General features: G+C 38.1%; 1 protein-coding gene across 3 annotated transcripts in view; it reads left to right on the top strand.

Moving 5' to 3' along the window:
- The window catches only part of CHCHD3 (coiled-coil-helix-coiled-coil-helix domain containing 3), a 292,241-nt gene that overhangs the window by 56,502 nt on the left and 209,509 nt on the right, over positions 1 to 26,230 (top strand). For all 3 annotated transcript variants that reach the window (XM_023207831.2, XM_023207830.2, XM_023207832.1), the window contains exon 3: positions 3,006 to 3,087. In XM_023207831.2, the coding sequence (XP_023063599.1) occupies positions 3,006 to 3,087 (82 nt within the window). The remainder of the gene's footprint in view (positions 1 to 3,005; positions 3,088 to 26,230) is intronic.

The following is a 26,230-nucleotide window of genomic DNA, read 5'->3' as shown; positions in this document are numbered from 1 at the left end:
TTCTTTCTTTCTTTCTTTCTTTCTTTCTTTCTTTCTTTCTTTCTTTCTTTCTTTCTCTCACAACTTATTACGGTACATTTAGCGTATCATAAAATTCATTCAGAGTGTACAGTTCGGTGGTTTATAGTATATTTATAGAATTGTGCAACCATCACACAATCTAGTTTTAGAATGTTTTTGGTTGGATGCAGTGGCTCACGCCTGTAATCCCAGCACTTTGGGTGGTCGAGGCGGGCAGATCAGCTGAGGTCAGGAGTTCGAGACCAGCCTGGCCAACATGGTGAAACTGTCCCTACCAAAAATGCAAAAATTAGCGCATGCCTATAATCCCAGCTACTTGTGAGACTGAGGCAGGAGAATCACTTGAACCTGGGAGGCGGAGGTTGTAGTGAGCCGTGATCGCAGCACTGCACTCCAGACTGGGCAACAGAGCAAGACTCAGTCTCAAAAATAAATAAATAAATACATAAAATAAAAATATTTTCAATATCTTGAAATTTCATACCCATTAACTGTCATGCCCTATTTTCTGCTTTCTCCTATCCCAGGGAACTACTAATCTACTTTGTGTGTCTATGGATTTTTCTATTCTGGACATTTCATATGAATGGATATAGTAGGTGACCTTTAATGTCTGACTTCTTTCACTTAGCATAATGTTTTCAAGATTCATCATGCTGTAGCATGTATCAGTACTTCATTACTTTTTGTGGCGGAATAATATGTGGAATGGATGCACCACAGTTTGTCCATTCATCAGTTGCTAGGCACTTAGGTTGTGTTTAGTTTTGGGATATTGTGAATAATGTCACTATAAATACTCATGTACGAGTTTTTGTATAGACATGTTTTCAAATTTTGAGTATATATAGTACCTAAAATTAGAATTGCTGGGTTATATGGTGACTCTTTAGCATTTTGAGAAACTGCCAAAGTGTTTTCCACAGTGGCTGAGCCGTTTTGCATTCCCACAAGCAATGTGTGAGGGTTCCAATTTCTTTACATCTTCACCAACACTTGTTATTGTTTGTCTTTTTTATTATAGTGGGTTTGAAAACCCACTTTTTTATTATAGTGGGTTTCTTCTTTGGAGAAATGCCTATTTATAGCCTTTGCCCATTTTAATTGTCTTTTCATTATTTGTCTGTAAGAGTTCTTTATATATTGTATACTCTATATACGTGCATACTCTGGATATGAGTCCCTTGTCAGCTATATGACTCTCAGATATTTTCTCCCATTCTGAGGGCTTTTTACCTTCTTGATAGCATCATTGGATGCTGCTGTTGCACTCTGATAGTCCACAACTAAGAGAAATTGTCCTTCTGATCTTTCTTTCTTTTTTTTTTTCTGAGATGGAGTCTTGCTCTGTCGCCCAGGCTGGAGCGCAGTGGCCAGATCTCAGCTCACTGCAAGCTCCACTTCCCGGGTTTACAGTGTTCTCCTGCCTCAGCCTCCCGAGTAGGTGAGACTGCAGGCGCCCGCCACCACGCCTGGCTAGTTTTTTGTATTTTTTAGTAGAGACGGGGTTTCACCATGTTAGCCAGGATGGTCTCGATCTCCTGACCTCATGATCCGCCCGTCTCGGCCTCCCAAAGTGCTGGGATTACAGAATTGAGCCACTGCGCCCGGCCCTGATCTTTCATATATCTTCTTTGTTATTGCCTCATGTCAATGAAATATTTAAAAGGACTTTTGCATATCCTATTATAAATAATATTTTTGCATATGGTACGGGACTAAGCATTTATAATGTTGAGATTATCAAAAGGGACACTGCTGTCTAGTTTTCTATCTAATAGGCTCAACCATTTGAAATAAAACTTAGGTCATGGCTGGGTGCGGTGGCTCACGCCTGTCATCCCAGCACTTTGGGAGACCAAGGTGGGCGGATCACAAGGTCATGAGATTGAGACCATCCTGGCTAACATGATGAAACCCCATCTCTAATAAAAATACAAAAAATTAGCCAGGCATGGTGGCACATGCCTGTAGTCCCAGCTACTCGGGAAGCTGAGGCAGGACAATCGCTTGGACCTGGGAGGCAGAGGTTGCAGTGAGCTAAAATCGTGCCACTGCACTCCAGCCTGGGCAACAGAGTGAGACTCTGTCTCAACAAACAAACCAAGAAAAAAAACCCAAAAATAATCTTAGGTCCTATGCATATTCCTAGATCCTCCTAAGTGCTTCTGGTGCTTTCTTGTTCATAATTTTGGGTAGTAGGTCTCTAGTGAAGAGGAGTTACTCTTTGTTTACTTCTTGTGGAAGGCTCTTAAAGAAGCCAGTGAAATTTGTCCATTTTATGTACCATCATAGCTGTAAGAAACTTTACAAAACATACCATACACAATCTTCTAATTGGAAAGACCAGATGTTTCAAATCAAGTCACCAGGTATTTAGAAAGCTCCAGCTGTGTTCTCAGTACTCTTCTGTGTCTCTCTCCAGTTGCTGGCACTTGAATTTGAATGACATGTATTCCAAAAAATAGGGTTTCAAAATTTTCGTAAATTACAAATGCCTTTTTTCATAAATAATGGAAAAATGAATGTAACTACAAATGATTTGCTCTGTAATACTTGATTTTGTTAGAGGTTTAATTATTGAAATGAGAAGTTTTTTTTGTCATATTGCTCTCCGAAGTCCCTTCCTTACAGCCTCCCCTCTCCTTACACACCATTGTCAGACTTTAATGTTAGGACATCATCTTAAAGAATTAGTCCTTACTGACTCAGTCCCCACTGTACAGTAAGCAGTTCCTTGAGTTTGTTATAAATTTTGGCAGGAGTGGAAATCTAGGTCACCAGGGAACTCTTGATTAAATTACTCCTGATGTGCACTGATTGGCGTTTTCCACAGTGCTTAAGAAGTTCCATGGAGATGCTGGCCACTTGGCAGAACTTTGTCCATTCAAATCTAGTCTCAGCCGGGCTTTCCTGAGTATTTTCTCGCTTTTATTTTTAAGAAGTCACCTATTTTATCTCCTTCTGCTGTTTGTTGATTCTAGTTTCTGATGAAGAATTGAAAAGAAGAGTAGCTGAGGAACTGGCATTGGAGCAAGCCAAGAAAGAATCTGAAGATCAGAAACGGTGAGTTTTGTGGTGTCAGAGAGAGGTTTTGGTGGACTTGTTGTATTGACCAGTATTTTTAGAGAAGAATGATTGTAATAAATCTCATTATTTGTGTATGACTGAACTTCAGAATGTGCTGAATACATGAACTTGGCCATTTTTGGTTTTAGATTGTGCCTCTTAGAACCTTGGGTTAGCTGCTTCCCAAAGCTGACTGTGAATTACCATTGTATCTCTTGTACTGGTTGCTTGAATATTGAGCCCTATTTTTATTGGGCACTAGTTATTATTTTGTTGACTTAAAAGAATTAGGGTGTTACAGATATAAGTAAGGTTGGAAATAAAAATCCTATTTCCATCTTCTAAAGTTAACCACTTTTTAACATTTTATTGCTCGAGATTTTTTCGTCTGCACACACTTCCATCTGATTGTTGCCATTATTAATACTACAATAACAACAGCTAAAAGAATGTTCATTGAAGTGTTTTTACACCAGTAGAAAATTGGAAGCAATCCAAACCGACCATCCTGGAGGACTGACTGAATTAATTACGGTACATGCCTGTGATGGAACACTAGACCGTCAGTTAGAGCCCTATGTGCTGATTCAAAAAGATGTTGACGAACTACCCACTGAAAAAAAAACACCATGAAATGATTTTTAAAAAGCATTTTTTTTAAATACTACTTTTTGAAGTTTTAGAGTATGTACTTATTCATAAAAAGATGGGAAAACATTTTAATCTAAGATAAAGTGCTTCCCATCTGTACTATTTCTGGAGTTAGCATATAGCTTAGAGAATTATGATTACATGATCCTGTGAATGTCTTTTTACTGTGAGCACCAAACACATGCTTGCCACCGAGCAGATGCTTCGTTTGTATTTGTTTTGTTTTGAACTGCCCAACTATTTTGCTTGAGAGATCTGGAGGTAAGGAATCTTTGAATTGGATTGTCGTCCTCACTGGCCATAGGACCTTCACCGTATAATTTAACCTCTTTGAGCCTTAAGTATTTCATCTTTAAAATGAGGGTTGTGGAAAATTATTCTTTAATATTTCTTTTGACAAACTGCTAAGCTAACTCCCAATTTGCACAAAATATACAGAATAGAATATGAATTTTAGATTAAGACTGCCATTTTCTCAGGAAATAGAGAAGGCTTATGACTTACGATTTAAAAAATCAAGACGTAATTAGTACTGCCAGAAAGGTCTGTGTATATTTCCACAGTTTCCCATGCAGTGCTTTATAATTATTTAATTGGTTTAGGTTGATAGACTATATAATTAGATAGTGAAGTTTAAATATTCAAAAAAATTCAGATTACTTTCATTAAGAAGCAAAGAGAATCAATATATTATGGTAGAATTTCTTGTCTTTGAAATTTTGTTATTTTTAATTGAGTTTTATTTTAATAGGGATTTTTTGGTTAGATTCTCATATTTACTTTGCTTATTATATTTCACATAGGTTTTTTTTTTTTTTGGTCTTCCCTTCTCTCCATATGGTGCAGGCTCTTTGTTAAAATAACTCTCACTGTGTGTTTTTTTTTTTTTCTTCTTCTTCATTATTCAGCTTCCATTTGCTCTGCCTTGGCTCATGAAAGGGAAAGGGCAGATGAGATGAGTAAAAGGCGCCAGTGAAAGCCAATTTCATATCTCAGGTGGAAGGGGGTTGGCAGCCTAGCTGTAACCTGGACAAATGACTATTGATAAAGAATTTATTTTCTGTCACCTTTAAGGAGAGCAGAGGATGGTGCGTCCTTTATGTTATTTTTTCTTTTTAAACAATGTTTTGTTTGAAGCCTCCTTCATGAAAACTTCCAGCTGTCAAATCTTGGCAAAAAATGTGTGTTCATCTATATGATAGTTCTTGGAAGAATCAATAGCTATTTTTTTCTTTCTTTTTTTCTACCAGAGAAGAAACTTCAGAAACAGCATCAAGAAAGTTTTGTGTGCAGTCTTTTAGCAGCAACTTTTTGGAGTCACAGAGCATGTATATGTTATTGTATGTGTTACCTGAATTGAATCATGATTTGTAGGCAGTTTTAGAAAATGGCTCCTCTTGCGTTTGTACTGTTACTCACACGGTATGTGCCCTGTGTGCCAGTTTTCTCTTTTTTCCCTCCAAATGCACACAAACCTGTTGACCAGTTCTCAAGCACTTGATATCTGGACATAGGTGTCTGCATATGTTTTGAAGAAACTTGTTCGACAAGGACTTTGGAATTAATTTCGATTGTGATATTTTTCTTTATAGAATAGCTATTATCGTTGTAACCCTTTTTAAATGGAAATTTTAAAGTTCCATGAAAAATGGAGTATAGTCAATCTCCATACCCCATGACACAGTTTTAACAATTCTTGTTTCACCTCTAGTCGCTCTACACATGTTATGAGTGGTGTGGAAAAGTAGTACAATTTTAAACAGGCCTGTGAATTTTATGGCAGGAAAATATTCCAAAATGTCTTCTATCAGTATAGTTGAAATAGCGTTTTGTTTCAGTTAGATTTATTTAGTTGAAAGACTGAAACTTAACTCTGATTAGCTTAGAAAGCAAGGAAATTTTTAGGAGTGTAAAGGATATATAGCTCAAAAGAAACAAATGGAAGACTTAGAGAACCATTAGCAAGGGGAAGACTGGATATTTCTAAAACTGTGTGTAGTGAGGAAATAGTTCCCCACCAGAAAATCATGATGAGCATCCCATAAGGAGGGGGAACGGATGCTGGGTGGCTGAATTTCTTTGCATGCCACTGATTTTAAGATTTTAGTGTATTTGATGTACCCTATGAAAAATATTGCTGCAAGTTTTAACACAGTACTTTATCTCTTAGGATTTTCTTATTGAAGCAGTTCATTAACACTAATTTTGAATTTTTGAAAACGTGTGTGTGTATGAGTGTGTGTGTGTGTGTGTGTATATATATATATATATATTTTTTGATATGGAGTCTTGCTCTGTTGCCCAGGCTGGAGTGCAGGGGCGCGATCTCGGCTCACTGCAAGCTCCGCCTCCCGGGTTCACACCATTCTCTTGCCTCAGCCTCCCTAGTAGCTGGGACTACAGATGCCTGCCACCATGCGCGGTTAATTTTTGTATTTTTAGTAGAGACGGGGTTTCACTGTGTTAGCGAGGATGGTCTCGATCTCCTGACCTCGTGATCCACCCGCCTCGGCCTCCCAAAGTGCTGGGATTACAGGCTTGAGCCACCGCGCCTGGCCAACATATGTATATTCATAAGAAGGAAAAAGTAAGCAAAATAAATTGATTAAGGCAGTGGTTCTCAGCTGGGAGAGCATTTGGTCCCCAGGCGGCATTTTACCATGTTTGGAGACACTTTTGGTTGTTACAACTTGTCAAGTGTGATTGGCATCTAGTGGATGGAGGCCAGGGATGCTGTTTAACATTCTGTAATGCATATGACCGTCCTTACCTCCTGCCGCTGCCCGCCCCCCCATTCATTCTCTCCCCACCAAAAAAGAATTGTGTGGCTCAAACTGTCTGTTGTACAAATAGTGAGAAACCCAGGGCTAAGGTATTTGGCTCAAAATGTCAGTTGTACCAATAGTGAGAAACCCAGGGCTAAGGTATTCTTCAAACCAGCCTACATTGAATTTAATTGTTCTGGATCACTTTTGAACTCAGGGTTTAATGTCTTTGTTTTTACACACAATATCATATTCTATGCCGTCAAAACCTTGGTGACACAACATTCCTTAAAAGATTACTCCATTCTTGTTCCTGGAATTTTTCCAAGCTGCTGACATCAGTTCTGCAAATTTTGATGCTTCTGTGCAAGCTATGACAACAGCAGCAGGACTGCCGCCTGGCAGATAGCAATTTTCAAATGCTTTTAGGTTTGTGAAAACGTGAAAAAATATGCATCCTAGAATTGATAAAATGCAGTCCATATACACTCCAGACCATAAAATCTGTCAACTTGGAATGACTTCTTGAATGTCTTGTTTTACCTTCTACTTAATGCAGAAGCCCTTTTTAGGCATCTGTGACTGGTAGGGCCACATACATTTAGATTCCATTCAAAATCGTTGAAACTGACCATATTTCATTAGGTCATCTAAAATTTACCCCAACCCCTTTAAATCTCCACTCCTAAATCTATGCAGACCTCCATACTTAAAAGTTGCCTTAGAGGAGGTTTCTTACTAAGGCCATAGTGACAATACAGTTGCTAATTATCAGCATGATGACTATATAGGTTATATTTTCATTTTCACAAAACATTTACATATGGACTCCCAATTCATTTTATCATAGATTTATTTTATAGGGATCTTAAGTGATTTGCTTCCACAAATCATGCCCCCCAAAAATCACTGACAGATTAGTTCACACACTAAAATTTTTGGGTCTAATTTGAAATCATGGTTTTGCTTATCAAAACGTCTAGCAGACAGAATAGTTACTCAGTGTACCGAGAATCCAGAGTAAATGCCTCTTGTCAGCAGTCTGTTTTTGCTGTGATACTCAATGGTGTGTTTGGATTATAGCTGACCATATTGTATTGTAACTGTGTAGGCCAATATAGCAAGACATAATATGCTATAGTTTGAGTATAGACTTTTAAAATGTGATTTACTTCTCCCCTGTGCCCTACCTCCAAAAGTCAGTCTTTGACAGCAAGAAAAATGTGACTACTACTGACCTCTGACCTTTGGCATTTGAATTTCACCTCTTTACCTATAAAGGCAAGTGAAAGTGTTTCAGTTATAATAACATTTTTTTTTCAAGAAACCGAGAAGAAAGGGAATAACTGCTTAATGTTGGAACTAACTGTATGTCAACCAACATTACTTGCTTGCTATTTTTCAGTATACGTTAGTTGAGATTTTCCCCTCACTTTTAGTTATTTGGAAAGTTACATTAGATTTGTAAGACTTAAAATAATCAATTTGGTTTAATGAGTGGTTTAATAAGTTAGTCATAAATTTTATCAGCCATCTGGGTTAGAGTATAGTGTAGTTCATTTATTTTTCCATTGATAGAATTGTTGATACCATCAAATAAGGGCTTAAAACTCATTTGTACCTTTTAGTTTCTCATGGTAATGGTGAAATTTATAGGGATGGTACCATCTGTTTAAGTTCATTATATATGATAATTTATCTTGATTTTATTATTACATATGTTCTGCCTTTTTCAAAGGCAGAAAGAAAAAGGCAAAAGAAAAAGCAGAAAAAAGGAGGAGGAAGGAGTCCTGAAACAAACAGGGTTTTGTGGGTAACATCATGTTTAAAGTACATAATATAAGAAATCATGTGACTGGGCACAGTGGCTTATGCCTGTAATCCCAGCATTTTGGGAGGCTGAGGTGGGCAGATCACCTGAGGTCAGGAGTTTGAGACCAGCCTGACCAACATGGTGAAACCCCATCTCTACTAAAAATACAAAATTAGTCAGGTGTGGTGGCACATGCTTGTAATCCCAGCTACTCGGGAAGCTGAGACAGAAGAATCGCTTGAACCTGGGAGGCGGAGGTTGCAGTGAGCCGAGATCGCGCCACTGTACTCCAGCCTGGGCAATAAGAGCAAAACTCCGTCTCAAAGAAAAAAAAAAAAGAAATCATGCACGTAGCATGGCTCTTTTCACATAGTAAAGTCTCACAAGTATTTGTTCAGTTGAATGAATCGCTGGGTCTGGAAAATCATGATAGCCTTTTTTCTAGAAGGTGCAGTTCTATATTATGTATGTGGGCATATATCTATTCTACATTATATTAAAATAAAAACTTAAATTATGTCTTTGAAATTGGCTACTGACCAGAGACTATAGATACTTGTCTTATAAATATTTATTTTAATTTAGTATAGTGTACACTCGTTTTCCTGTCATAGACACAAATTACACAGTTATGAAAATTACATACCTTCAACCTGCATGTAATTTCTAGGTATATAGTAATTAAAAAAATTTTTCAGGGAATGAGTACTGTTGATAATTAGTATTGATCAAGGCTTATAAAGGCATAGTTTTGAAATGATCTTATGAGATCAGTTAGCAATCAGTATATTCTCAATGCAGTTACAACTGACACAGGCAAATGAATTTCACTTCCTGTAATTTATAAATAGTTGCAAAGAAGGTTATTGCAGAAATTTGAGTTGTAACTCTTCAGCGACACACAACTGATGTCCAGGTGTTACCTATACCATCCTGCTGTGATGTGAGCATATTTCCCAGGTTCTTTAGGCTTCAGTGGAGGTAGTAGAAGGTTTATTGGCATTATTTCCAAAATATTCCTTTATATACTCCAACATTTAAGAGATCCTTCTGTAGTATAAAAGTCCCACTACTTTAGATTATTTTTCTTATTAATCCTATTTTTGCTGTTTTTTACATGCTTTATTGTGTTGCTGTTTGTTATACTCATACTTTTCTATTTTATTCTGTTTCCTAGTTGATAAAAAGACCTAACCAATTCTGAATGTAGTAGGAAGAACACGTCCTAGCCACCCAGTATTTTTCACTGGAAGATGATTGGAAGTGCTGTGTATGTACTAGGTATTGGAATCTTGTGCCATCTGCTACTTTCATTGTTTTTCTTCAAGTGGCACTTTTCTATTTTTAATAGTTGACTGCTTTTTTATAACCAACAATGATAGAAGTTTGGATTTTGCAGCTCTGTTTTATTCTCATTGTTTTCTTTCTTTTTCCAAATCCCATTTTCTTTCCTACTGATGCTACACTGTTGTAAATCCTGTTTGAGAAGCTATTTTTACATGTTAATATCAAACCTGGAAAACCAGAGTCAATCAAGCATGCCATAGACATCTAACTTTTTTACTGGTTGTAATAGCAGCAGTGATATTTGACCACTTCTTGTTCACATGTTTCTTTTGACAGTAATTACAGTGTTTTCTCTCGTGAAGTGCAGTATTTGAAATCATTTGTGCCAAAGTTGATTTCTGCGTTTGGAAGTTTCTAGGAATTGGTTTCTCAGTGTTCTATAGCTCTAATAGTCTTTACCAAAGTGTCTCCATTACTTTTTGGCCTGGGCATGTGGAGTTGTAATGTATTCAGTCATTTATTATTCCTTACATAAATGGTTAATGTTTATTGTCAGTATTATCACTGATTTATAAAAACAGATGACTGAGTTAGACACAGGTAATGTTTTTTCAGTTAGCAGCAGAACTAGATTAGAATTGGCCTGCCGCATAGCTCTACCCAGTCTTTTGCTGAAGTGATGGAATCATGTAGGCTGTCATCTTTACATAAACATTTTTCAAAGGGAATGCAACATGGAACCAAAAGTAAAGCTGATTTAAGTGCTGATTGGTTAAAGCTAGGACTAGGAACTTAGTACCATGTCAGCCCATTTTCTTCTTTTTCCTTCCTAAAGACCTAGGCCCTTGTGCTAACTGGGGCTTTCTTCAAGAAAACTTTGGTCAAGATCATTTTCTCTCAAATTTGGACACTTTGTGTCTGAGGAGTATACTTTCCTTACCCAAAGAACATTTGTTTAATAGACTCGATTCTGTTTCTGTTTTAAAAGGTGGGTGGACAGTGGGCTGTTGTTGATTTCCTTAATCCGGAAGTCCGTATTTATGGGCAGTGGTCCACATAGGCTGGGCCTAGCCCTGGCTGTTTCTTAGTCCTGGGCCTTCTGGAAGCCATCTGTTGATCCTGTTGATAATGGTGTGTTAGGAACACTGGAGAAGAGTGTGAGGTCCTTCTGTGCAGTATCTGGAAATACTGGAGAATATTCAGAGAGAGTCCCTGTTTCCCCTTCCGACCTTCATAGCTTTGCCAGTATAGCCTCAAGCTGAAAAGGAACGTGGGCAACATAGTTGTAAATCAAATGTAAATTTTCTCTCCGGATTATAATACTTCCAAACATTGGCACTTTCTCCTGTTTAAGTAATAACCACCTTACCCCCCTTCTTTTCTTGGTTGGAGCAAACTGTTAAACAGGAGTAGCCCATCTTAAATTTCTGTTTAATACTTTATTGACAGAACCATGTTCTTTTGTATCCCATTCTTACTCAGAAGCAGTTGTCATTTGTCTTTGAAAACTTTCCTCGCTGTTTGATACAGACATACACATAGAACATGCACACTGGAGTCACATCTAATCTGTGAAAACGATTTCAGAGTATAGGACCCATATGCCTAACTACAATGTACAAACATTAACAAATACAGGCATCATCTCTTACGTACTGTATGCTGAGCACTACTCTAAGCATTTTATATATTTTCATTCATTTCAACTATATAACACCTATGTTGGGTCGGTATTACTGTTATCCTCATTTTATAAATGAGGAAACAGGGTAAGAAACTTACCAAGTGATACGGTTTGGTTCTGTGTCCCCACCCACATCTCATGTTGAAATGTAATCCCCAATGCTGGAAGTGGGGCCTGTAGGTGGTGATTGGATCATGGGTGCGGTTTCTAATGGTTTAGCACCATCCCCCTAAGGCTGTTCTTGTGATAGATTTCTCATGAGATCTGGTTGTTTAAAAGTGTGTAGTCCCTCTCCCCTTTCTCTCTTCCTCCTACTCTGGCCATGTAAGATGTGCCTACTTCGTCTTGCCCTTCTGCCGTAATTGAGAGTTTCCTGAGGCCTCCCCAAATGCTGCCATGCTTCCTGTACAGCCTACAGAACCGTGAGCCAATTAAACACCTTTTCTTTACCAATTACACAGCCTCATGTATTTCTTTATAGTGGTGCAAGAACGGAGTAATACACCAAGGTCGTATCTATCAAGTAAGTGGTGGGGCTCGGATTTGAATCCAAGTGTTTACATTTAAACACCCTACAGTATTACTTTCTGTATGAACAGGGAATACCTTCTTTAAAGTCTTTCATTTACAATTGTGGGAAGAAGTATCAAACAGTTACTTGGATTTTCTCTTCTAAACCTTTAGTAAATAAAAGGTCTCTTAAAAATGACCTCTGTTTTGTGTACTGGTTATTAGATCTAGACAGCTACTCTGTACAGTATTTAAAAAAATTCTTTTATCTTAGGACCAAGCTGTCTTGAGAACCTGTCTTTACAGTTAATATTCTTTTTGTTATGTATGTTATACCTGACTTTATTTATTTATGTGTGTATTTATGTATTTATTTATTGAGACATCATCTGGCTCTGTCGCCCAGATTGGAGTGCTGTGGCACAATCTCAGCTCATTGCAACCTCCACCTCCTGGATTCAAGCAATTCTCCTGCCTCAGCCTCCCAAGTAGCTGGGATTACAGGTGTGTGCCACCACGCCCAGCTAATTTTTTGTATTTTTAACAAAGACAGGGTTTCACCATGTTAGACAGGCTGGTCTCAAACTCCTGACCTCGAGTGATCCACCTGCCTCAGCCTCCAAAAGTGTTGGGATTACAGGCTTGATTCACTGCTCCCGGCCCTATACCTGACTTGTAAATGCTTGTTTGTGTACATTTTCAGTGACAGTGGCAGTTTAAATTTCTCATGAGTTCAGTTTTTGTTAGCTTAAGATTGGGACATTTTTCTTAATGGCACAGTGGGGAGTATGTGGAGCAGCTGGTACTCTGCCTTATGAACTTTAGAGTTGAGGATCTGCTGCTGCTCAGTGAGGTACATGTGTGCTCACTAGCTATTTCCTGAGTTCAGTGGAGCAACTTGGGCACCTTTCATGGTAGGGGAATTTCCTAACTCTTTCTTGGAGTTAGGAAACAATAAAGAAGTGCAGGAATTACTTTAATTAATGATTGCAGAGGGGAAAAATTTTTACATTTCTCCCTATATTCATTCTTAGACTTTTGCTTTTTTAAAATGGAAGACTGGCTCATTCTGTTATTTTATATATTTGTGTTGCTTGATATGCTGGGTTTTTGGCTTGTAGTGTCTGTTGTTAGTATTTATTAGCCTTTTGTATGATAGTCAAAGTCATCTCATTTAGTCTACAAACTTAGATGTTTTGAAATCAATTAAAAACTTAGCTGCTGGGACAGTTTGCCATTGGAAATAGAATATTGAATTTCTCTGTCAAAATACTCAACCACAATGGGAGCAATTGTTACTTATATGCTATTTACAGTTGCTTCCTTACATAAAAACAATCTGAATCCTCGAGGCTGCAACCATTTCATTTGTAAGTTTTTTTTTTTTTTTTGAGTTATCCCCCAAACAATTTTAGTGTGATTTAGGTGTCAAGTGTAAAGCATTAAAACACAGATTAACCATGTGAATGTTTCAATTCATGATTTAAATTCTAGTTTCTTCACACTTCTCAGAATGGATCTTTTAAATTCCTTGTTTTTTGGTGCCATTTTGTCAATATTGATGTAGATTAAAACAAAAATCTCATAAAAATATGTAAATTACAGTGCATTTTGACTTCCTGATGGGGTTGATGGATTAAAACCAAATGATACCAAAACAGTACCCCACCAAAGTCAACTGAAACCACTGATGTGACAAGTGTCTACTAGTTAAGAAACCCTTATCCAACAGAGTTTCTGCAACTGTTTCATTATTTCTACAGAACCAGGTAGGTTTGACATGGAAAGGTTATTCCTCAAACAACTGAAAACATGGATATTGTGTTGGTTTGTTTAAAAAAAAAAAAGAAATGAAAATTACCAGGGAAATACATACCTATTAAAGGAATTCAGTAAGTACAGATGGTTTTCTTTCTCCCTGCTTTCCCTTATTCTTACCCTCTCCAAAATCATTTATACATTCATACCCTAGATTATTTATCATTTTGTTTTTTTTAAACAAAATGAGCATATTATGTAATGTGCTTTTTTCTACTCAGTCATATATTGTGATCTCTCTTCCCATGTCAGCATATCTAGTTTCAAGTAGACTGTCTGTCTGATAATAAATGGCATTTAAGAAGATTTTGCCTAAGAAAAGTGATATTACTAATAGTAATAATATGTAATAGTAAGTAATCATTTGTAATAGTAATAGCTAACAGTTTTGAATACTTCCTTTGTCCTAAGCACTGGTCCATGCCCTTTGCACGTGTGATTGTTTAACCTTCATAGCAGCCCTATGGGGCAGGTTCTGACCTGCTAGTCTCCTCACTTTGTAGATGAGGTAGCTGAAACACAGAGGTCACTTGCTTATAGCCACATAGCCAGAAAGCAGAGAAGTTGGAATTTGAACGCAGGCAGTCTGCATCTGGAGCCACCCATACTTACCATCACTCGATTAGATTGTGTTTCAGAGGCTGTTATTTTCTGATCCAGCAGTAATGTTACCTATTATATGTCTGTCTTAATGCTCTTTTTTTTTTTTTTTTTTTTTTTTGAGATGGAGTCTTGTTCTGTTGCCCAGGCTGGAGTGCAGTGGCGTGATCTTGGCTTACTGCAACCTCTGCCTCCCGGGTTCAAGCGATTCTCCTGCCTCAGCCTCCCGAGTACTTGGGATTACAGGCACCCACCACCACACCCAGATGATTTTTGTATTTTTAGTAGAGACGGGGTTTCGCTGTGTTGGCCAGGCTGGTCTCAAACTCCTGACTTCAGGTGATCCACCCACCTTGACCTCCCAAAGTGGGATTGCAGGCGTTAGCCACCACGCCTGGCCCTGAGCTTCTTTTGATGTGAGTTACTGAAGGTTGGGCCTGGCCTGCCCTTCCCTCTCCTCCCCTCCCCTCCCCTCCCCTCCCCTTCCCTCCTTTCTTTTCTTTCTTAGTTTTGAGACAGAATTTGGCTCTGTTGCCCATGCTGGAGTGCAGTGGTGCAATCTCAGCCCATTACACCCTCTGTCTCCCAGACTCAAGCCATCCTCTCACCTTAGCCTCCTGAGTCACTGGGACTACAGGTGCATGCCATCATGTCTGCCTAATTTTTGTATTTTTGTTAGAGGCAGGAATTCACCTTATTACCCAGGCTGGTCTCGATCTCTTAGGCTCAAGCCATTTGCCTGCCTTGGCTTCCCAAAGTGTTAGGATTACAGACGTGAGCCACCGTGCCCAGCCTGTAGATTTATGTTTTATAGGTTTTACCAGTAGACTATGCCTTAATTATGGAGCTCAATAAATAAGGAATTTAGATTGAAAAGGATTTCACAAATGAAAGGACTTTTTGTGTTTTGTTTTTTAACTCACATGACTATGTTTTGAAATAAAACTGTCAAAATACTGTCAAATGGTGGGTAAAAATTAATATTACTCTAGATTTAGCTGTAATATGCTGGAAATTGTGCATTTCTTTATGAATATATCTGTCAGCTGTACAATTCAGTTTTTATAGAATTAAAGAAAAGGAGCCCAAGTGAGTTTCTATAACTTACGTTATTTAGCCCTACATAGGTTTGCCTTACACGGTTTGCCTTACACATTTTGCCTTAGAAAAGCCCTCTCCTCAAACTACTGAAAATGTGGATAATGCTAGTCTAACAGAAAATTGAGGGTAATAGAAAGTTGAAGGTAACAGCAACTTTCTGTAACCCTCATCAACTTTCTGAGGTTGCAGTGAGCTGAGATCACGCCTCTGCACTCCAGCCTGGGTGACAGAGCAATACTCTGTCTCAATCAATCAATCAATCAATGTCAGGCATAAATAAATAAATAAATAAATAAATAAATAAATAAATAAATAAATAAATGTCAGTGTTTCTACGTAACAGAAAGAATATTAACTGTAAAGACAGATTCTCAAGAGAGCTTGGTCCTAAGATAAAATAATTTTTAAAAGATTTTTATTATTAATGATTCTAAATTCATTTTTCTTGCCTTTATGTCCCTATTTTCTCCTTTCCAGTGAATTGGCCCTAGTGTCTCTGCTTTTAAAATATATTAGAAATTAATTACCTCTCACCTTTGCCACCCCTGCCTTAGGCTAAGCCAGTGGTTCTCAGCTGCAGGAGATTTTGCTCCCTTCCCCATGGGACTTCTGGCCATGTCTGGAGACCTTTTAGGTTTCCCAACATTGTGGGTACCACTGGCATTTGATAGGCAGAGGCCAGCGAGGCTGATAAACATACTACAGTGCACTGGACAGCCCCTCTACGACAAAGAATTGTTCAGTTCAAAATGTTGATATAGCTCCGAGGCCGAGAAGCCCTGGTGTAAGCCATTACCATTTCTCAGGTGTAGTAGTAAAAAGTCACCTCTATGAGGTTATTCTTGTCCACCAGAATCTATTTTTCACAAAGCAGCATTAGTCAGCTTTAAAAAATGTATTTTGAATCGTGTCGCTTTCTTTGCTTAAAACCCTCTAATGGCTTCATTAGATGTAGCGTAAAGTCCAAGTCCTTTTCTCTGACTTTCAAGTCCTCTACCTATTGTTACACATTTACACCCTCTGATACTTGGACCTCCTATCTTACCACCCTCTCATTGAACACTTCAGCCACTTCAGCTGCCAAACCTGTTTGTGTCTATAGCTCCTTGTCCAGAATATTTGCACTTTGTATTTTGCACAGCTGACTCCCTCTTACTGTAAGTTTTTCCAAATAACCCTACAGAGAGGATTTCCCTGGTCATTTTGCCTAAAATAACACTTCTTTCTTTCCTCTTCTCTCTTCCTAGCTGTCCTTTTCCTGATTTATGTTTCTTTATGGTATTTTTTTTTTTTTTTCCTGTTTTTTGTCTGTCTCCTGCACTGGAATATAAAAGTCTGTGAGGGCTAGGCGTGGTGGCTCATGCCTGTTATCCCAGCACTTTGGGAGGCCGAGGCGGGCAGATCACCTGAGGTCAGGAGTTCAAGACCAGCTTGGCCAACATGACAAAACCCTGTCTCTACTAAAAACACAAAAATTAGCCAGGCATGATGGCAGGCACCTGCAGTCCCAGCTACTCAGGAAGCTGAGGCACAAGAATCGCTTAAACCTGGGAAGCAGAGGTTGTGGTAGCCGAGATCGCACCATTGTACTTTAGCCTGGGCAACAAGACTGAGACCCTGTCTCAAAATAAAAAAAAGTCTGTGAGGGCAAAATTCATTGTCTGTCATATAGTAGGTACCAAAAAGTGATTTTATACTAAATTACGATAATATTTTACTGTTAAGGCTAAATACATTAAAATGGGATAGAATTTGTCCAAAAGTCAAAAGAGACATTAGACTCATCATATGACAGTAGCAACTGCCATTTGATGATTGTCCACTGTGTACTGTGCGCTGTGCTTATATTTGTATATATTAGCTCTGAACTCCCCAAGAGCCCTCTGATGAAGCCTGCTTTGGCCTGTGTTGTGGCCTATAAGATGATGCTCCTCATATTCCCCTCTAGGATCCAAGGCCAGGTGACCCCCGCTCTGCCATCAAACTGGGGAGCAATTGGATGTGGTAGCTCTGCTTTCTACAGGTTTATTTTACAAAAGTAGCTTGGAGCGGGTAAGTACCTTGCCCTGACAAGAGGCAGCATCAGGTTCAAATCCAGTTCTCTTTTACGCCAAGCCCGTTCCCAACACTTCAGATTTTCATAGTGCTTAGGAAGTGACTGTGATTCATATCTTCCTGTTGCGTAGGCTTAATTGGCTTTCATTTTCTGATACGAGGACTGCATTTATAACTCCAGGAGCAGTGGTTTTTTGGTTTCAAGTCCTGTCCTGAGACAGTTGCTCAGTTTCCTTCATTTTTAGTGAGCGTTGTCTAAAAGTGGAAACTTGACAGTGTATGAATATCATCTAAGCTTTCAGAGTATTTTTATTGTTGGCTAACAACATAATCAAAATTTGAGACTACGTGAACAACATGTACTGCAGTTTGCACTTACATTTTACACGAGACCGAACCAGAGCGTGTGTTGTATAATCTTTTTTTTTTTTTTTTTTTTTTTTTTTTTGAGACGGAGTCTTGCTCTGTCGCCCAGGCTGGAGCGCAGTGGCCGGATCTCAGCTCACTGCAAGCTCCGCCTCCCGGGTTTATGCCATTCTCCTGCCTCAGCCTCCCGAGTAGCTGGGACTACAGGCGCCCACCACTTCGCCCGGCTAGTTTTTTGTATTTTTTTTTTTAGTAGAGACGGGGTTTCACCGTGTTAGCCAGGATGGTCTCGATCTCCTGACCTCGTGATCCGCCCGTCTCGGCCTCCCAAAGTGCTGGGATTACAGGCTTGAATGTTGTATAATCTTTAAGCCTTGTCTGTTGGGACAGAAGTCAGGAAGTCTCTTGTGTCTCTGGGCATATATTTCTGCCCCCACGAACCTTGTCAAAGGGATTCCAGATGTCCTTTGAATATTTGGTGCGTTAGATTCAAGAGATGCCTGGCGTAACATGGATTTATGTCTTGAAACTTTGCACTCTTTCCCTGGTTTTGTGACAGAGTGTTTTTTTTGTCATAACCTGAGAGATCATCTCTTTTCTCCTTGTGCCCCACTTGGCCTCCCTGGCTCCTGGGAATCGGGGCTCTCTCCAGGCACCAGGGAAGGCAAAAGCCCAGAGCTTCCTGGGATGGCAAATTGTTCTGAGTTTCAGTGTGTTCCTGTACTTTTTTTTTTTTTTGAAACAGAGTCTCACTGTCACCCAGGTTGGAGTGCAGTGGCGTGATCTCGGCTCACTGCAACCTTTGCCTCCTGGGTTCAAGCGATTCTCCAGCCTCCCAATTAGCTGGGCTTACAGGCGCGCACCACCACGCCTGGCCAATTTTTGTATTTTTTGGTAGAGACAGGGTGTCGCATGTTGGCCAGGCTGGTCTCAAGCTCCTGACCTCAGGTGATCTACCTGTCTTGGCCTCCCAAAGTGCTGGGATTACAGGTATGAGCCACCATGGCCAGCCCTTGTGTGTTTGAGTTGAAGATTATCTCTTGCTTCTTGGCCTCTTGTATCTATCCTCCCACTCACTACCTGTGTGTTCTGGGTTTTGTTGTTGTTGTTGTTTTGGTCTTTTTTGTTTTTTCATTTGCCGGCAGCTTGTCATAGGAATGACACATACTCAGCAGAGTCCGCTTTAGACAGCTTTTTGCAGACGAGAACAACAAATTCACCAGTCAGGGAACAAAGTGAGAGAAAAATGAAGAACAATATTAGAAAAGAATCCTTTGGGAAGCTGCACAAAAAATGTTATATTAAAATCGATACCAGGGCTTGACCTTTTGTGGTAGTGTATATTTTAAAGCCTCCTATTGATTCTCTTTTAATAACATGTTTATTCTAGTTTACTGACATAAGCCTACAGAGAATACAAAAAGAAAAGATCAAATTCTTTATTACAGTGGTCATTTAAATTTGTCTCAGACATTTCATACGGCTAGTGTTATATATGTATATACTTAACATATTCTTATGCATTGTAAGACTGAGATGTTATGAAGGTGACAAAGGGGATTTTTATTTTTGTTGAAAATACTCTTGGCCTTGCTGTGACATATACGTATATCTCCTTCCTTCACCATGAAATTGCTTTTTTTTTTTTTTTTTTTGCTTTTCTACATGTGTGTAGAATACAGAAAAGTCTCATTTTGATTGATTTTTTTTTTTTTTTCTTCTCTTGAAAACCATCGATAGCTTAATCTGCTGAGTCTGGGAACATTTGGTGACAGTTCTATGCATAAAGACAGCTGTCTTTCACTGTAAAACTAATGGCAAAATGTCGAAGAATAGGAAATCTTCTTACCTGACCCCTTTGATCACTCAATCTTGTCATTTCAAAGACAGAAATATTTATTGCTTTTCACCGTGTGGGGCCATGCACATTTCACTTAGGAAGATAGTCATCTTAAGGATGTTGTCCAGTCATGAATTGGTTGCACTATTCTTATCTCCTCCAGTTTTTTCCATTAGGAAAGAAACAGAATCAATTTTCTTACTTCATTCAGATGATTTCCCCCAACATAATGGATATTAAGAGGTATCCAGAATAACAGGAAGGACTTGAGAGATATACCTGGAAAGGTTATCCTGTAAATGGCAAATTAAATGAGATTCAACCTGTAGAACATCTTGTTAATAGGCTTGGGGAGAAATGGGATGCTCAGATCTAATTCATGGTTTTAATATAATAGTCCTGTTGTTTGTGGGACATCTAATATCAAATGTTGAGAAGCCAGACAGTAATTCCAGGAAGGCTGTAATGAATTAGAGGACATTTTGAAAGGGCAAGTAAATTAATCAAGAAGCTAAAGCATCAGAAAGTTGGGACACGTGTATTGTAGCATGGGAGGAGACAGGGAGGCTCAGCAGAGATGTAGCAGGGCATCCCTAAGGGGGTCCAGAGAGTGGCTAGTTTCTCTCTACCCTTGTGTCTTTAAATGTTGGAGGGACCTGGAGTCAGCAGCCGTAGTGATGATCCTGCTGCCTTTCTGCACACTGCTGGTGGGGTCCAGCCATTCTGTTAGGATTGGTTCCTGGACACTGACCGGCTTGCTAGGGTCTCAAAAGGTGAGTGTCAGAAAAACTAGCTTATAAGTAAAGGTAAAATTTAAATGAAACTAAGATTTAAAACTGTCCAGCTTAGTGGTCAGGTTAACTAATCCCTCGGTAGAAATTGAGTTATGATATATGTCCAAAAAGAGACTGAGAATGAGACAATAACTAAAGACACAGGCACAATCAAGTGGGTCTCTTCGAGGGTCTGCCCCTGCTTGCTTCTCTCTTACTTTGTCCTATTGTCAATTCTCCATTAGCCTGGTCTGCTCTTCTGTGTTTTATCATTACCCCACCCATAACAGCTTCCTAGTACCTACCCATCAATATAGATCAAAGTGAAAATCACAAGGCACATGATAGTAATAAGTATTTTTTCTAGTTATGAAAATAACTCACACTGTTTAGAAAATTAGAGAAATGGAGCCAAAGTTAAGAAAATGAATCACCTATAATCCCACTATTCACACAAAACCACTGTAAATATTTTGGTACACAGGCTCATACACACAGGGAAAAAAAAAAAATAACAGAAGTGGTATTATAGTGTCCTTACTGTTTTTATGAGCTGCTTTATTTTTGCTCATAATATATCATAAAAATATTTTGTCAGTACATACATAAATAACTTCATTGTAGTTCACTATTAGACATTTACGGTTCTAAATAAATGGTTCAGAGTGTTTCACTTTTATGAACACTCTGCATTGGATATCCTTATTATTAAATTTACACATATCCAGTGTTATTTCCTTAGGGTAAATCCCTAGAAATGGAATTACTAGGTCAAAGGTTGTACTAAATATTATTATTGTCAAATTGCCCTCAAGAAATTGTGTTACTTAATTCACTACCAATATGAATCCTTATTTTTGTTGCAAACTTTGGGAACATAGTAGTTAAACCAGTGTTGTGTTATGCCCATATGACCATGGCTGCTCATATCTGTTTATTTGGCTAGTATTTTCATTAATTTTATTTATTTATTTATTTATTTATTTATTTATTTATTTATTTATTTGACAGAGTCTTGCTCTGTTGCCCAGGCTGGAGTGCAGCTGCGCGAACTCAGCTCACTGCAACCTCTGCCTTCCCAGGTTCAAGCGATTCTCGTGCCTCAGGCTCCCAAATAGGTGGGATTACAGGTGTGCGCCACCATGCCTGGCTAATTTTTGTATTTTTAGTAGAGACAGGGTTTCACCATGTTGGTCAGGCTGGTCTTTAACTCCTGACCCCAGGTGATCTGCCTGCCTTGCCTTGGGATTACAGGTGTGAGCCACTGCACCCAGCCTATTTTCATTTATTTTAGATGGGTGATTACTGGTGGGGTAGAATAGTCTTTTTGTGTTAGTACTATGAGAGTTTAGATGCTTTAATTCTTGCCAGATCATTTTAGGTTAATGTTAAGTTAATATAGTTTAAGAAATCTGTAACTTAATAATGTTCTTTGTTAGCTGTCTGTACATAACAAAATCCTATCACTGAGACCTGTATGTGGCTGGCGAGATACAATAGTTACGCAATAGGTGAGATATGATATAACTGGGAAGACTCTAATTGCCCTGGAGTGGACTCAGTATTTCTAAAATTGCTACAGCAGATCTAGCCTCAATGTGATTTAGTTAACTGGTCAGTATTACAACATATCTATAAATGTATAATTGTGCCATAAGATCAAATGTCACAGAAGAAATAAAACAGCTTTGTGACATTTCTAGCTTTATAGTAAAACAATACCCTCTATCTATTAGATACTAAATAAATATTTGTTGATTATTGAATTTGACCATTCCTTCATTTTTTTGAAGGATAACTTGATGTTTGCCTTTTGCTTGTTACATACAAAAAGAGGAAAATCAAATAAATTTGTAGATTGAAATGAAAACTCGAGAAGCAAAAATCAGTGACTGAGCTTTGGGCTTAAAAAATTGTATAGCTTATACTTTTGTGCTTTCTGTTTCTTGATTCTGTATGCTGACCTGATTTTTAAATTCCTTTTTAAAAATGAGCACATCACACAAAATGAATGTTGATCTTAATTCTGAGAAAATGAGGAAATATGTTTGTTGGATCTTTTCTTGATCCTACACTCGTAAGAGATGCATAGGTCTAATTCCTTGTTCAGGTTCACCCTCGAGTGAGGTTGAGCCTAGAGAGGCACATGCACTTCACCCTTAAACCACATATGCTGATTTAATATAATGAATACATCTAAGCGGTTTAGAGATGGAAGAGATTTTAGGTTTGTTTTTTGTTTGTTTAATTACAAAAATAACCCAGAATTGGGAATCGAAAGACCAGAGTCTGGTCCTGCCTTTCTACTTATTAACTGAGCAGAGATTAATCACAGTTTCTTTAAGCTCAGTTTTCTCATACTTAAAAATGGAAACAATTTTAAAAGCACTAAATACTGCTTCTATTCTACTTTTTTGTAAAGATCAATATATTGAAATTGCATTGAACCTATGTACTTTTATATAATGGTATTTTTAATAACAAAAATAAGAATGATTATTATTACCACAAATACTTCCACTGTAACTATAATCTCTGGAATAAACTCCCTCATTATTACAAATATGATAGCAGTGGTTTGATACAAATGTTAAATCAGCAGTATCCCAAACACACTTTTTTCATTTTGCTGTGCTGTGGTAACCAGATCACTGAACTCAAATAAAAAGTACCAACATTTGAAAATTGTCTTCATTGCCAAGTGTTATGCTATTTGAAAAAGTTTGCCCACTCCCCTTGCCTACTGCAGTTTCCCCTTCACGTTGCCTTTCTCCTCTCTTATCCTTCATCTGCTACTTAATTGTTTCAGTGTCTTCAGTTATTGTCCTGTTCTCATTCTCTTTGGATATACAACTCCTGGGCTCAAGTGATCCTCCTGCTCCGGCCTCTCAGATAACTGAGTTTCCACATGGCATTAGTTAACCTGACCTCTAGGCTAGATGGTTTTAAATCCCTCTTTCATTTGAATGTTACCTTTACTTACAAGCTAGCTGTGCTGTCACTTACCGTTTGCTTTTACAGCTCACCTTTACAATCAGTCCTATCTTTTGTGAACTCTGAAGCCACTCTGGTATTCTCCTCCTTGGATAGATGACTGATAAGATATATGGAAAAACTGATGAATCTGGTTTTGTTTTGGTAATTCTTACCCAGGAACACATTGATTCTCATATTAAATCTTTAAGGTCTGCTGGTTGTAGTGGCTCATACCTGTAATCCCAGCACTTTGGGAAGCTGAGGTGGGCGGATCACCTGAGGTCAGGAGTTCGAGACCAGCCTGGCCAATATGGTGTAACCTTGTCTCTACTGAAAAACTAAAACAAAAACGAAAACAAAAATTAGCTGGGCGTGGTGGTAGGCGCCAGTAATCCCAGCTACTCAGGAGGCAGAGGCAGGAGAATTGCTCCATGGCGGTGGTTGCAGTGAACCGAGATTATGCCATTGCACTGCAGCCTGGGTGACAAGAGCAAAACTCCATCTCAAAAAAACAAAAACAAAAAACTTTAAGGTATCTTTCAGGTTCAGAATTCTAAGTATTGACTTTCTAATGGAAATTATTTTCATCAGGACTCGTTGAAGTTTTAAAAAGGGTTAATGTTAGGGTTAAATTGATTTATAAAGATGATGTCATATGTTTCTTTTCAATCTGTTTTTATCCTCAGTGTATTTTTATCTCAGCAGGTATGTTTGTAGTAATAGAACAGGTGGGCTGGGAAGTAGCTAGTCAAAGGTGGCAGATCACTTTGTGCAAGAGCTTGAGTCAGCGTTGAGCCTCAGCAAGTGTAAAACAGAACACTGTGTAAATTTGAACATGGCAACTGTAAATTGCGATGCATTGTCATAGTAAAAAAAAAAAAAAAAAAAGTAAAATTAGTATTTACAGCCAAATAGTGCTTTTCCACTGTTATATATGATGGACAGTGACAAAATTACCATCTCCTCAGCTATCATAGTTTTGAGTCATGCCAGATCTTTAAGTTGTCTGTGTCTCATACAGATAAAAATAAAATCTTGATTGTGGTATTTGTTATTCTTGTTTGCTTTTAAAAACTAGTTGTCTGTCTTCTTGTCTTCTCCTGGGATTGACCCCAAACCCAGTGAGGTTAATTTACTATTGGAAGCCCATTTTTACAGCACACAGGCCTCAATTTATTTTAAGAGCATGTTTGCTAACTCTGTGCTGCTTTAGCCCTGTAAACATGAGTCTTAAGGGAATTTTTAAGAATTGGCAATAGTGGGAGTTTCACATTCTGCTAGCACTCTTCTGCAAGTCGTGTTTCATGTTGTCTCTGAAACATTTATCTGAGACACAGCCTTCTGAGGTTCATCTTGATTAATTATATATATATTTGTATATAGATCCTTAATGCTTTCAGGATTTATTTTTCATAAACTATCCAAATTGACCTCCTTGGTACATTGTTTTCCACCCCATTTCCTTCCTCATAGGCATATATACATACTGCAACTCCTAGAAATTCAAATACATGTTTTATTTTTCAATAACTTGGGCATTTCATTTCACCCTGGAAAATGTAATCAAACTGTATAACAATGTCATTCATTTTCATTTTTATTCTTGCTCAATCCCTATTTAAACCAATGGAAAGTTAGTATCATTGCAACATCTACTATGATATGAGTGTATTGTACATGAAGGGTTCAGGAGGTGGTCATTACTGTGTGACATTAAATGGAAGAGCAATTTTAGTAACGGTTCTATAGGATATTTGATAAGAAAAAGAATTTGTAAATGTGTTTCTATTTAAATAGCACTCCCATTCTGAGTTAATTCTATTAAGGGAAGCTAAAAATGAATTAGAAATTGAAGCTATGTTGTAGCCTCAAATTGTCTTTTTATGTGAGTGGTCCTTTTTTTTTTTTTTTTTTAAATAGTGCTTACCTTCACCTAGGTTATCTCTATAAGGAATGCTGTTTGTAAACTGTTATGAACTACAAATAAAATTATTTTTGTACTATGAAAGCCTAATTACCATGGATTTCTACCATTAGCAAATATCAAATCCACCTAAATTATCAGGAAAAAACCCAAGGGCCAAAAGTTAATGTCTTTTGGAGTTGGAGAGATCTGATTTGAATGCCAGCTGTGTCTCTTAGTAATCTGTGATCTCAAGTCAGTGATTTACCTTTCCAGGCTTCCCTTTCTTCAGTTAGGAAGCCAAGTTAATAAGAATACCTATCAGATAAGCATGTTTTTCAAATGAAGATTAAATAAGATAACGTTTAAAGAGCCTGGCACATATTAAACTTTTGACACAAAATGCTTATTCTTACAGATAGCTCTTTTCTCTCTTTGAGGTGAAGATCAGTAGAGTGTGGTGGTTAAGAGTGTGGTCCTAGGAGTCAGACCACTTGGGTTTGAATTCCAGCTTCATGGGTTACTAGTTCTGAGACCACTTAGTAAATTACTTTACTTGTTGAGGGCTCAGATACCTCCTCTGTCAGATGGAGGACAATAATAACTCTAGATGCCTCATCTGTAAGATGGAGGACAATAATAACTCTTTCCTCAGGGTTACCTTCAGGATTGTTTGGAGGATCAGATGGTTCATTCCAGGTAGAGTTCTTAGTACAGCACAGTGACTCACACAGAATCAAAGTAAATGCTCTGTAAAAATGATTCTCTATCGTATCCATCTGTGTATTCATTCATTTCAGAGAATCGTTTCCTAGTTGTATAGTGTTAAAAATCTGTCTGCTCTCTTCTACATGTGCCCTTTTTCATTTCCTCTTGCCTTTATAGTTTCTAAAGATTGTAAAAGATCTCTTTGTTGATGAAAATGGAAGAAAAACTAGCTAAGTGAAGCTAGATGAGCTTTTTCTCTTTTGTAGGAGCCATTGCTCCTTTCTGGAAAA

The sequence above is a fragment of the Piliocolobus tephrosceles genome, chromosome 8 (genome assembly GCF_002776525.5).
Source record: "Piliocolobus tephrosceles isolate RC106 chromosome 8, ASM277652v3, whole genome shotgun sequence".
NCBI classification, from domain to species: Eukaryota; Metazoa; Chordata; class Mammalia; order Primates; family Cercopithecidae; genus Piliocolobus; species Piliocolobus tephrosceles.
Note: the sequence above shows the minus strand (reverse complement) of the source record. Positions and strands in the feature narration are given on the sequence as shown.